General features: G+C 36.0%; 2 protein-coding genes across 3 annotated transcripts; both read left to right on the forward strand.

Annotated features, from left to right (window-relative positions):
- The first annotated feature begins 2,155 nt into the window (after positions 1-2,155).
- On the forward strand, positions 2,156-5,225 carry LOC129890336 (cell division cycle 20.2, cofactor of APC complex-like). The gene is made up of 5 exons (XM_055965901.1): positions 2,156-2,416; positions 3,396-3,665; positions 3,804-4,079; positions 4,215-4,793; positions 4,894-5,225. The coding sequence occupies exons 1-5, from the start codon at positions 2,333-2,335 to the stop codon at positions 5,032-5,034; spliced, it is 1,350 nt and encodes a 449-aa protein (XP_055821876.1). The 5' UTR covers positions 2,156-2,332; the 3' UTR covers positions 5,035-5,225.
- Positions 5,226-6,053: 828 nt separating this feature from the next.
- On the forward strand, positions 6,054-11,956 carry LOC129888802 (growth-regulating factor 4-like). Of its 2 annotated transcripts, XM_055963815.1 has the most exons (5): positions 6,054-6,331; positions 6,504-6,804; positions 9,543-9,921; positions 10,992-11,429; positions 11,531-11,956. In XM_055963815.1, coding segments are annotated over exons 2-5 (1,047 nt in total). In that variant the 5' UTR covers positions 6,054-6,331; positions 6,504-6,575; the 3' UTR covers positions 11,532-11,956. The 2 variants fall into 2 exon arrangements, with proteins under 2 accessions (XP_055819790.1, XP_055819791.1); XM_055963816.1 differs by lacking the exon at positions 6,054-6,331 and having other exon boundaries at positions 6,684-6,784.
- Positions 11,957-12,195: the final 239 nt, after the last annotated feature.

Consider the following 12,195-nt stretch of genomic DNA (forward strand, 5'->3'; position numbering starts at 1 on the left):
CCCTCTTCTTGTCTCCTAAAATTCCTTATCACCCATTCTTTCATGCTTCCGTCAAACTTATTTGTATTATCAGTTTGGTCATGCTGTTCTTCCTCTTTTATCAATGCAGCAAAAGAATTGTCATCTTGTACTTCCTTCCTCCCTTCTATATGCCCATATTTATCTCTCTTATATTTGTTCCTCCTTCGAATCATCCACTCCTGTTTGTTGTGTTTTGGCTCTACAATCTTTCCACTCGTCAACATTCTTCTTTCTTCCCCTTTCGTTCCTTGCTTATTTTTGAGTTCTTTTTTCTCCTGATCCTGCTCTTCTTCAATCCTTGACTCATACAGTTCTGGATGGATTGCCCAATAACTGTGTTCGTCATGTCCTTGTAAGCAACATTCCTTATAGTATTTGGGCATGTAGTCATATTGCACTTTAATCCACTTAAACTTTATAACCCCTGTCATATCATCTTCTTCTTTTATTCTAACCCTTTGTGTTACTTCATAGTCAGATCTACCTCTATTTTGGCTTTAGCATAACTAGGTCTCGTCTGATTCCTTGTTTCCATGTCTACCGTTAGTGGATTACCTATTACTGCAGCTATAGAGAAAATTGTCTCCTTTGCAAAAAAGTTAGGTGGAAGATCTGGAAAGGATATCCATGCTACTTCTATCGTTGTTTCAACATCTGGTTCAAACCAAGAGTCCCATTTTAGTGTTCTCATCTGCCAATAATTCTCTCTCGCTTTCACATAGAAGGCTGATGTTGAAAACAGATGCACATAGTCCTCCAAACTTGTGAGTCTGATTAAGATATGTCTTGTGTCCAAAACGCCAATCGTACTCTCACTTTTAATTTCACATTGACTCGGTATTGTTTGCCTAAACTTCATCATGTCAGGTTTACCATACGAGAATTTGCCAATAATTCGACATAATTTACTAACTTTGGTCTTTGGTCAAATCTTGTATATATTTATATATACATATATATGTGTGTTAAAAGATTATTTAATATGCACGAATAATTTATCCAGAATCCACAAAGTAACAACAAAAAAAGGATCCAAAACATAACATATAGATTAAAATTTCTGATTTAACCACTGTTACTTATTTGAAGATAGTAAATTAGAAATAAGGATACATATGACATGTTTAATGATTAGATCCTTTAATTTCTTGTGAACTTTTAATGGAGGGCATGAATGAATAATTTTGAAAAGTTTAGACACAAATTTGAACATTTTTCTTTTTCTTTTTATATAAGAGAAAATGTAGAATTTTTTGAGTTTATGCTATAGTTTATCTATCTCTTATGCTTTATTATATTTATTTGACTATTAAGGTTAAATTGGTGGGTCATGAATTTTTAACATGCATTTCAATATATTTATATTCAATTAATAAAAATCACAATTATCGACTCTTTAATTGAGATAAGAGTGTGATTGACACCCAGCCAATACCATCCGTTGAGTGAAACCTATTCTAGTTGATTAAAGTACTTAGCTCGTTGAGCTATGTAATATCAAAATAATTAGTATCATTCTTATTTCCATTATAAGGCTCTTCCTATCAGGAAGTTTATTGTTTCCTCCCATCCACCCACTGCTCCCACTCTCGCTTCTTGACCATCCTACTCTCCGTCGCCCCTGAACCCCCATTCACACCCACATCCTACTCTCATATATACCTTTTTTTTTATAATCATGGTGTTCGTGTCAATTTTTGCGCACCTTAACTAATTTCACGAGATATCTATCATCTCCCACCAGAAACAGGTACTAGATAACTCTGTCCACCAAGACTAGTTTAGATGACATAAATCGCCTACTATTTTTTGTCTTCGCTGGAATTCGAACCTAGGCCACCCACCTCACCAAATACTAAAAAGTAAATAGAAATTAGAAACTCACTTATTTTTCCAGAAAATATTTTCCTTCTATACCAAACACACCGTAGTTTTTTATGAATAAAAATAAAAAAATTTAGAGAAAGAAAAAAGAAAAGAGAAATAAATAAATAAATCAAATAGCATCCCTTTCCCACCAGAGCACAAAAACGGACCCGAATTAGAACCCGTTTCTTGTGGTCCAATAACCCGACTCCGAAATGTATATATATAGCCGTTGTAGTTTCCCCTTTTTTTCTCTCAAAATATTCAGTAGCAACTCACTGAAGAAATTCAATACGCCATTGATGCTTTTTTATCAAGAAATTCTCAAATTGATCTGCTAAAGACGCCGCCTCCGCCATTAACGCTATTCTTTAATTTCTCTCTGTTCTTGTTTCGCAATTTTGCCGTTTTGTATTTGACACAGTAATTCCCATTTTCTGTATCTATGGATGCAGGAAGTAGATACAACAAGTTTCGACCTCCTCTCATTAATAATCAGATGTCTCACAAGAAAAGAACTCGAGAGGATGTACGTTTTTTTTTTCTTTTCTATTTTGCTGTTTTTTTTCATTCTGTGTAGTAATTTCTTGGACTGGGTTTATAGGATTCTTATAGTCGAGCCAAATTGAGGTGTGATTAATTGATAGATTTTGAATTTCGGTGAATTAGTGTCTCATTTTGATTTTTTTGTATGTGGGTTTTGGTGGGTTTTGCTTTTTGTTTAAATTTTGTAAATTGGGGTTTTTATAATCGAGCCAAATTGAGGTGTAAATGATGATTGATTGATTAATATATTCTCTTTTTGAATTTTTGTTTGTGTGGGTTTTGATTTTCACTTAAATTTTGCAAATTGGGGGTTTACACCTATGTTGTTCGGACTCTTTAAAAAATGTTATCGGGTGTGTTGGATCCTTCAAAAGTAGTGCATTTTTTGAGGATCCAATACGGGTGTGACAACATTTTTGGAAAGTCTGAGCAACTTAGGTTTCCACTTAGTTACGAATATAGTGTCTTTTGATCGGTTTTCACTATATATTTTCCAGTTTTATTTGTTATACATCTTAAATGGTATGGTCAATGTGGTTAATTGATGACTTCTACTTTCGGGTACCAAATTTTGATGATGATTTTACTTCTTGATTAAGAGAAAGAGGTTGCATCGGGTATGATGTTGTTGTTGTTAACAGAAAGAGGCTAGGTGACTAAGCTGTTGAAAATTTATTTGTAATATTTTGATTAAACTTAGGAAATTGAAACAGGGAAGATTGGTAAAAGGCTACGATTTTACTTTTGAGCTTTCATTAGTCAAAATAGAGAAAATTTTGGATTAGGTGTTTTAACATGTACGGATGTCAGCTCTTTGCATCACGTCATCCTGCTTTTTGTTGTATTTTTAGTGATTGTTTTCATTGTTTTTAACGTGGCAGCATTGAGTTGTGTTTTTGATATATATATATATGAAATTTGTTGCAAGGTTGGCTTTTAAATGATACGTTTGTGAAATGCAGCTGGACAGGTTTATTCCCAATCGTTCTGCGATGGATTTTGACTATGCACATTACATGCTGAGTGGTGGGAAGGTTAAAAAGGAACACAATGGAGTAAATTCTTCATCTAAAGAAGCTTACTCGAAGCAGTTAGCAGAAGTTTTCAACATGAATAGAGCGAGGATCCTTGCTTTTAAGAATAAGCCTCCACATTCGGCTGATAGAATTTCTGAATCTCCATCACCTATTCAACAGTCAAAAACCATTAAAAAGAGGAGATATATTCCCCAAGTGAGTTTTTATTTCCCCCCCCTTTTACTATTTTTTTTTTGTGTGTGCCCATGCTAACCATACTTATTGTATTAGTGTAAATAAATGTTTCATCTTGGCTTTTGTTCACAACTTACAGAATTTCTTGCTTGTTAACAGTCTTCGGAGAGGACCCTGGATGCTCCTGACATCGTAGATGATTTTTATCTCAATTTGGTAGACTGGGGAAGCAATAACATTATTGCCATTGCCTTAGGAAATTCTGTCTATCTGTGGGATGCTTCTGATGGGTCTGCTACTGAGCTTCTCACGGTTGATGATGATTTTGGGCCGGTGACTGCTGTTAGCTGGTCACCAGATGGAAAACACCTTGCAGTGGCCTTGAATAATTCGCACGTTCAGCTGTGGGACATCTTGCAGGGGTCTAGCCGATTGGTGAGTAGTTTTTTTTCTTCTTCCTTCTTCTAGTCTAATTATTATACAGCAAGTTACATGGAAATCCAAGTTATGCAGAGAGTTTATCTTTTACTATACTTCGTCAGAAGTCTAACATCTTGCCTTTATACACAGATGAGGACTTTACGAGGACACAGATTAAGGGTTGGCTCACTTGATTGGAATGGCCACATACTGACAACTGGAGGCATGGACAGTATGATCATCAACAATGACGTGCGTGTAAGATCCCATGTAGTTGGAACATACAGGGGACACAATCAGGAGATATGTGGATTGAAGTGGTCTGCTTCAGGCCAGCAATTGGCTAGTGGAGGGAATGACAATTTGGTGCATATATGGAGCATATCGATGGGGTCTGCTAACACTACACACCAATGGGTTCACCGTATGACAGATCACACAGCTGCTGTAAAGGCTCTTTCCTGGTGTCCTTTCCAGAGTAACATGGTTGCCTCGGGTGGTGGCGTTGGAGATCAGTGCATAAAGTTTTGGAACACCAATACCGGGGCATGCTTGAACTCTGTCAATACAGGTTCACAAGTCTGTTCCTTGCTTTGGAACAGACACGACCGTGAGCTTTTGAGTTCTCATGGCTTTACTGACAACCAGCTTACTGTTTGGAAATATCCTTCTATGACAAAAATTTCAGAACTTTTCGGTCACACATCAAGAGTTCTTCATATGGCTCAAGTATGATTGGTTAACCAAAAATATCACATTATGTTCGTTTATGCTCATGTTTTCACGGTGCTTTCACAGTTTACTGACTTTTCGTCTTGACATATTTCAGAGCCCGGATGGCTATACCGTGGCGACTGCAGCAGCTGATGAGACACTAAGATTATGGAATGTTTTTGGGAATCCAAAAGAAACAAAGCCTGTGCTAAAGAGAAAGCTAGAGCCATTTTTTGACTTGGCTCAGATTAGATAAGTGCTGAGTTATTACAGAGAAAGTAGAAAATGTATTTTTGTTATATATATAGAAAGACAGTTTGTGGGAAGCCATTTAAATGTATTATAGTATGATCTTATGAAAGTTAATAAACTGAATTGTGTATTTACTCTTTTACAGGAGTTAGGTATTTGATAATTTAACAGTCAATACATATTATGGAGTGAAAATCTTGATTCAAAAAGTGATTTACCTCCCTTTTTTGCTTAACCTATGCGTTCACAACTTTGCCTTAAGTACTCTTTAAAATTTAATAAAGTATGTAATGAATTAACCAAGATGCGCATGAATTGGCTTAAAATTTGATCAAATTTACTTGTCAGTTTTTGATTTTTGAAAGTGTTTGACAAATATAAAATAACTTAAAATAAATTAAAATGATTTAAAATAAGTTAAAAATCAAAAGTAGATTTCCCCTACTTTTTATTCTTTGACTTAAAAATCATTTAAGTTATGATTTTTTTATTTTTGACTTATAAACTACTTTTTTTAAGCCAGGCTCTTACACTTCTTGTAAGCAATTTTCTGCAGATAGCTTTCTACAAGCACCTTGTAAGTAATTTTGTTAACTACTACTGTTTTTTTTTTAACAAATAGGAACTTAACTCAGTTCATTTTACAAGAAGAAAAGTTTGGACATAAATAAAATTCCTTTCTTACTTCAGCTTCTTTGACTATATTTCTTACTTCTTTCGTCCCATTTTATATGACACTATTTAATTTAATACGATATTTTAAAAAAAAAACACTTCAAATTTATGATCTAAAATAATTTTTTGATATTTATGTGATTGTAAATTATTTGACGAAGAATATTTTAAAAGTGAATTGTTCCTAGTAAGGTGACTTTTTATAGTCTATATATTTTATTATTATTTTATAACAAAACTAACTTTATCATTATTATTAAAAAAAAAAATTGGAAAGATAAAAGAGGAGAAGATATTCTTACATCAATTGGACCACAACAAAAACAAAGACATGGCCCCCCATACCCCAAGGTCCCCTACATCCTTATTCCCATGTCCCAATGCTTCCCTTAACCTCAACACTCATAAAACACTCTTCATTAACTTCCCCCTTCCTTAAACTCCCCATTCTTCCATTGCTAATACACAATGTCAACCTTCAAATCTCCATTTGATTAGTCCTTAATCACCACTTAATCATAAAACCCCATTAACAAGCAGTACTAGTACACTTTCTCTCTTCACTTTTTTTCCTCTCTGTTCTTCTTGCAGGTTTATCCAAAACCCTAGATCTGTCCCCCTTTTGGGTAACCCCAACAACCTCTGCTCTCTTTTCTTCCCCCCGCCCCCCCACCACACACACACACACAAGAAACACAAGAAAAAAAGCTGTTCTTGATTTTTTTTTTCTATTTCTGTTTGAGCATTTACAATATGTTTGTATATTAACTGATGTTTGTATTCATTTTTTGGGTGCAGCTTTTGGAAGAAAAAGGAAAAGGGTGTGTAAATTAAGCAAAAAGGTGAATTTTTTTTTGGTTCTTGGACGAGATGAGTGGGACCTCGACAACATCGGTGATGGGGGGAGGTGGGGGGGAGGTGGGGTATAATGATTATGGATTCAGGGCACCGTTTACGGCGGTGCAGTGGCAGGAATTGGAGCATCAAGCGATGATTTATAAGTATTTAGTAGCTGGGCTACCTGTGCCACCGGACCTAGTAGTACCTATTCGCCGGAGTTTTGATGCTATCTCAGCCAGGTTCTTCAATCATCCTAGCTGTATGTTTCTTCTTTCTTTTTTCCCCACTTTTTTCAGTTTTAAGTTTTTTGTTGTTTGGTTTGTTTGTTAATTAGATTGATTTGTTGTAGTTATAGAGCATTTTATGGTGTACTTGCATTTGTGAATGGGAAGCTTACTGTAATTTGATGGTGAAAATTGAGCATGCAGATCTAGGCTTTTTTCTGTAACTCTCTCTGTTTCAATTTATTTTTCTGGTTTTTACATGACATGGAATTTAAGAAACTAAAGAAGAATAGAATGTACCAAAATGTGTCTTAAACATGATATGTGGAAAGTTGAAATTAAAGAATTGTCAAAAAGGGAAAGAGACATTCTTTTTGAGATGGACTGAAAAGGAAACTAAGACAAACAAATTGAAATGGAAGGAGTAATACCTTTTAAGATGATGAAAAAATAATGAACTGTCATCCCTTTGTTTTTGATTCTAAAATCTTGGGTGGAAGTATATTATCCATTCGTTTTTAGAGGTATTTCTGTAAGCACTAGAAGCATTCATCTTTGTAGTGCTGCTGTCTAGTGGTAAGAGCGTAAATGCATGATGTGTGACTTGGTGTTCATCAGGGGATCGAACCTTACGGTACAAAAGCTTGGGATTAGAGTAGAGAAGGATAGAGGAGACTATCCAACTGGTTTCAAACCGGCTGCCACTACCCTTGGGGATTTCTTGGTTACAAGAAAACATTGTTCTTTTTTCTTTTGCTTTCTTAATTGTAATTTATTGTAGTTGAGCACTTTTTAGTGTTTGCATTTATGAGAATGGGAAGCTTACCATAATTTGATGGTGAAATTGGATCATGCAGATCTAGTGACATTGTTTCTCATAGCTTTTTTCCCTTTATATTTAATCTTTTTTAAAGAAAAAAAGAATTTTTTTTGTTATGGCAGCATAATATTGAACTGTCATTCTTTTGTTTTGATTCTAAAATCTTGGTTGGAAGTATATCATGCATTCGATTTTAGGAGTGTTTCTATCCATGCTAGAAGCATTCATGATTCATCTTATTAGCCATGTTGTCTAGTGGTAAGAGAACAACACGTAATGTTGTGTGGCTTAGGTGCTCACCACGGGATCGAACCTTGCTGTACAAAAGTTTGGTATTTAAGTGGAGAAGGATAGACAGTCGGGCTCATTATCCATCTAGGAAGTATATCATGTATTTGTTTTTAAAAGTATTTCTATCAGTCTAGAAGCATTCATGATTCATCTATTAGCCCTGAAGTCTGGTTGTAAGAGTGCAATGCATGATGATGTGTGGCTTAGGTGCTCATCACAAGATCGAACCTTGCCGTGCAAAAGCTTGGTATTTCAGCAGAGAAGGATAGAGGGTCTGGCTCATTATCCATCTAGTTCCGAATCGTGCGTCCCTCATGGGTTTCTCTGTTATAGAAAAAAGCATTTTTCTTTTAGTTTTTCTAAAAATATTTGTCACATGAATTGATTTTGGTATTGAATAAATCTTATGTAATCTAGTTGAGGGTGGCATTCTGTGGCCTACTTGGGATTTTGCACAAGAGGGTTCGATGGCTAATGACAGGCCAACAGTAAAGCAGAGAACCAAGATATGTTAAATTTGACGGAGTCATTGACAAATTTATATTCCATAGTAACTAGTCAAATGTGTATATCGACACACTAATAACTTAATGAATTTAACTATTTACTGTAAACTTTCAATCTATACACAGTTTCAAGTTCCATACTTTGCTTGAAAGTTCTCAATTTCTTATTTTTTGTTATTTTTAGTATTCAAATACATCAATATTTTGTGATTTATATAAATAAACAAGATTACATAATAGAAGATTACAAAATCTGTAGAGTAAATAAAACAAACAGCAACAAAAAGTAACTTCCTTTGTCGCATTTCATGTGATGGTGTTTGATTGGGCATGGAGTTTAAGAAATATTTTTTTTCATGCAATACCTAAAACGGAAGTTAAACGCTGGTGCATCACAAAGGAGTGAACTTATAGGTTAAGATCATGGGTTTGATTTTACTTGAACATGTGCTCCTTTTCTTTTTTCATTTGAATAGAATGGGCAAAATGATCCATGCTCACTTCCTAAAAAGATGCTGGGTGAAAGTAACATTGTCTTGGATAAAATGAGAATACCCCGGGTTTTGTGATTCGGACCAACCTTGACCTTATCGAAAAGGATACTAGCCTTCATCAGTGTAATAAATCCAATAGTTTCTGTCAGGTGGATTTGTTATTTGGTTTGAAATTGTAGGTTATTTTGTAAAAATGTCATTTGCACATATAAATAGTTCAATTTTTGGCCAAAATGCTTACTTTAACATATATCCACCGCCTTGACATCTGGTGGGCTATAGCTTTGTGTTTCATTATGGCGGTAAACCCAGGGTTGGCATGCTCTTGCTTCTCTCTTTTCTTTTACAAATAATTTCATAGCTTACATCTGTATTAAATCTCAATGCTTCCTCATATACTCTATGAAGGTTGTGCCTCAATGTCAATGTCTGTTACACAAATTCCAGTCTCATAGAGTTTTGATGGTAGTGTAGCCGTTCAAATATATATTTATTTTTTTTATTTTTTTTGCAAAACTATAAATTGCTAGATTTAAATGGCTACACTGCCACTGAAATTCCAAAAATAATAATATATATTTTGCATGATAAAGGTCTTTTCTTTTTAATTGGTGAATGAGGGGCTTGTTATGTAAATGTGGTAATGTATTTTACATGTGCAGTGGGTTATTGTTCCTATTATGGGAAGAAGTTTGACCCTGAGCCAGGAAGATGTAGAAGGACAGATGGAAAGAAGTGGAGGTGCTCCAAAGATGCTCATCCTGACTCCAAATATTGTGAACGACACATGCATCGAGGCCGTAACCGTTCAAGAAAGCCTGTGGAATCTCAAACTACTTCCCAGTCCTTGTCGACAAGTATATCACACATTGCTACTGGGAGCAGCAATAGAAGCGGAAGTTTCCAAAGCAATAGCAGTGGAAGCTTCCAAAATATGCCATTATATTCCGTTGCTAATTCAGATGGAATGAGTTATGGAAGCACCACCACGAAACTGCAGATGGAGCCCTCCTCCTATGGGATAAATAATAAGGAGTATAGGTACATCCACTTTGTCCTCTATGGCTCATGTTCTCGTTAAATAGATTTTTTTCTTATACTGTCAATGCAACTTGGAACCTCAGAACAATGGTAAAGTTGTCTCTGTGTGACCTATAGGTCACGGGTTCAAACAGTGGTACTTGTGTTAGGATAGGCAGCCTACATTACATCCCCTTGGGGTGCAGCCCTTTTCCCGGACCTTGCGTAAACGTGGGTCGTGGGATGCTTTCTGCATTGGCCTGCCCTTCACTGGTAGTGCACCTTGATTACGTGACACTATAAAGAGTTCTCAAGTAGTTGGCATGTCATTTTTGTTACTTTCATCTAAATTCTCGCGCAGCTTTGCATAAAATCTTGGTGTTTTGCCGCATAGCTGTTTAATATTGTTTTCAAGTGGCAAGTCTTCTGCTCCTATATTCTGTGTTTTCGGTTGCTGATGAAAGATAGAGTTGCTGGCTCAAATCTTTTACATTTGGACAGATGCTAAATACGACACGGGTGACTGTCAATCCTCCTTTTTTTCCCCAGTTGTTTGAAACTTAAACTGTCAAGTAGGGAAGCTATTCTTCTCCTATATTCAGTTACCATCTTCCCTTTGTAAAATTAGTTGAGGTCCAAATTATCTTACATAGAATGGTGAAAGACTAGTGAATCATGATATTATCTCAAATCTTATCTCATCATCCACTTGCATAGTTAGAATCCTTTAATATTTGTCAGATTCTTATAAGGAGGACAAGAATGTTATGCAAGAGGGCAAAATATGACTAAGTTTCCCCTGCGATCCCCTTCTTAATACAAGCATGATATTGTTAATCTTTATCAAAAAAGAAAGAACTGATGGTTGTCAATAAAATCTCATTAATTTAACGAAACTATATCTTGTTCTTTTGAGCCCTTTCTTAAGACAATGTTCACTCTTCACATTTAGTGTTAGGGGGTTGGGTACTGTTTGAAGTTCCATGTATGTTTTCTTGTTACTGCTCAGTGAATATGTCTGATATGGTGTATTGTTGGTCTTGCATTTGGTGTAAATGGCATAAAATCCAGTTTCATGAAATGCTACACAGGTATGGAATGACTCCTGATGCTGATGACCACAATTTCTTGCCAGAAGCTTCCGCGAGTGTGAGGGGTCTAGGAGGGACGGGTTCTAACACAGACAACATGTGGCGTCTGATGCCATCACAAGTTCTGTCGAAGCCTAATCTGAAAAATGATTCCCAGCTGTTGGGTAGTTCACCTAATCCATTTGAGTCTGTGATTGAATCAAAACAGCAACCCCAACATTGCTTCTTCAGCAGCGACATAGGTTCACCTAGTACAGTAAAGCAGGAGCCGCAACATCCAATGCGCTCATTCTTTGACGAGTGGCCTACATCCAAAGAATCATGGTCCAATCTTGACGAGGGATCCAGCAAAAATAATTTCTCTACCACTCAGCTGTCCATATCCATCCCAAATGCTCCTTCTGGATACTCTTCAAGGAGTGCTTCTTCCCCCAAATGGTGAAATTTTAGCATCTTTATCTACCTTTTTGTCCCATTATAGTTGCAAGTAAGTGTTCCTAGCAAGCTTATTCTTACTCTTTGTTTTTCCCTGGGTGCAGATGCTTGAGGAAGCTGCTGCTGTGCTAACTCTAAGCAATCTCTGGTGCTATGCAGAGTAACGGTTGGCCTAGTGCTAAACTCCCGACATAACAGTAAAAGAAAGAAGTGTAGGTGGATCGACTCATCAAGTTGTACCCTCTTCTTGTATGAGCTACATGTACTTTTTATATTACTGGTACATTTAGTCCTTGCATTGTGTTTGTAGTTGTGCTTCAATTTCAATACTCTTTTAAGCAAAAAATATATGGCTTACATGGCAAGTGTTCTTCACAAGTTTGCCATAAAAAATAATGTATTTATTCAAGTAAGTTGCTGGGTGGGATGATCAATTTGTGTGCTCCTGCTGTGGGAGTCACCAATTTTGTGTTGGAAATCATCTCATGGAGTTTGTGGTTAAATGTTTTGTTACTTGCACTCTTCGAAAATGTTGATGCATCCATGTTGGTTCTTCCAAAGATAGTCATAGACATTTTGAAAGAGTCAGAGCTACATAGGTTAAATGTAAGATGTTTAGTTGCATGGAGTACTCTTGCTGCATACATGTTTTGCATTGCCCTAGTCTTTGTTATATCAGTGCATAATAGAAATAGATGGAAAGCAAGTCGAGTTTAAGAAGTACTTGTGCTAGTGAGTGTTAGCAGGTACCGTGTGGAATTTGTCGAGG

Source organism: Solanum dulcamara, chromosome 5, assembly GCF_947179165.1.
Source record: "Solanum dulcamara chromosome 5, daSolDulc1.2, whole genome shotgun sequence".
Taxonomy (NCBI): domain Eukaryota; kingdom Viridiplantae; phylum Streptophyta; class Magnoliopsida; order Solanales; family Solanaceae; genus Solanum; species Solanum dulcamara.

Excerpts from the sequence above, each read along its gene's own strand:
- LOC129890336 (XM_055965901.1), top strand. The coding sequence starts at position 2,333 with ATGGATGCAGGAAGTAGATACAACAAGTTTCGACCTCCTCTCATTAAT. Across the intron at positions 2,417-3,395 it reads AGAAAAGAACTCGAGAGGAT|CTGGACAGGTTTATTCCCAA; the intron begins GTACGTTTTTTT and ends TGTGAAATGCAG. Across the intron at positions 4,080-4,214 it reads TGCAGGGGTCTAGCCGATTG|ATGAGGACTTTACGAGGACA; the intron begins GTGAGTAGTTTT and ends CTTTATACACAG.
- LOC129888802 (XM_055963815.1), top strand. The coding sequence starts at position 6,576 with ATGAGTGGGACCTCGACAACATCGGTGATGGGGGGAGGTGGGGGGGAG. Across the intron at positions 6,805-9,542 it reads GTTCTTCAATCATCCTAGCT|TGGGTTATTGTTCCTATTAT; the intron begins GTATGTTTCTTC and ends TTACATGTGCAG. Across the intron at positions 9,922-10,991 it reads ATAAATAATAAGGAGTATAG|GTATGGAATGACTCCTGATG; the intron begins GTACATCCACTT and ends AATGCTACACAG.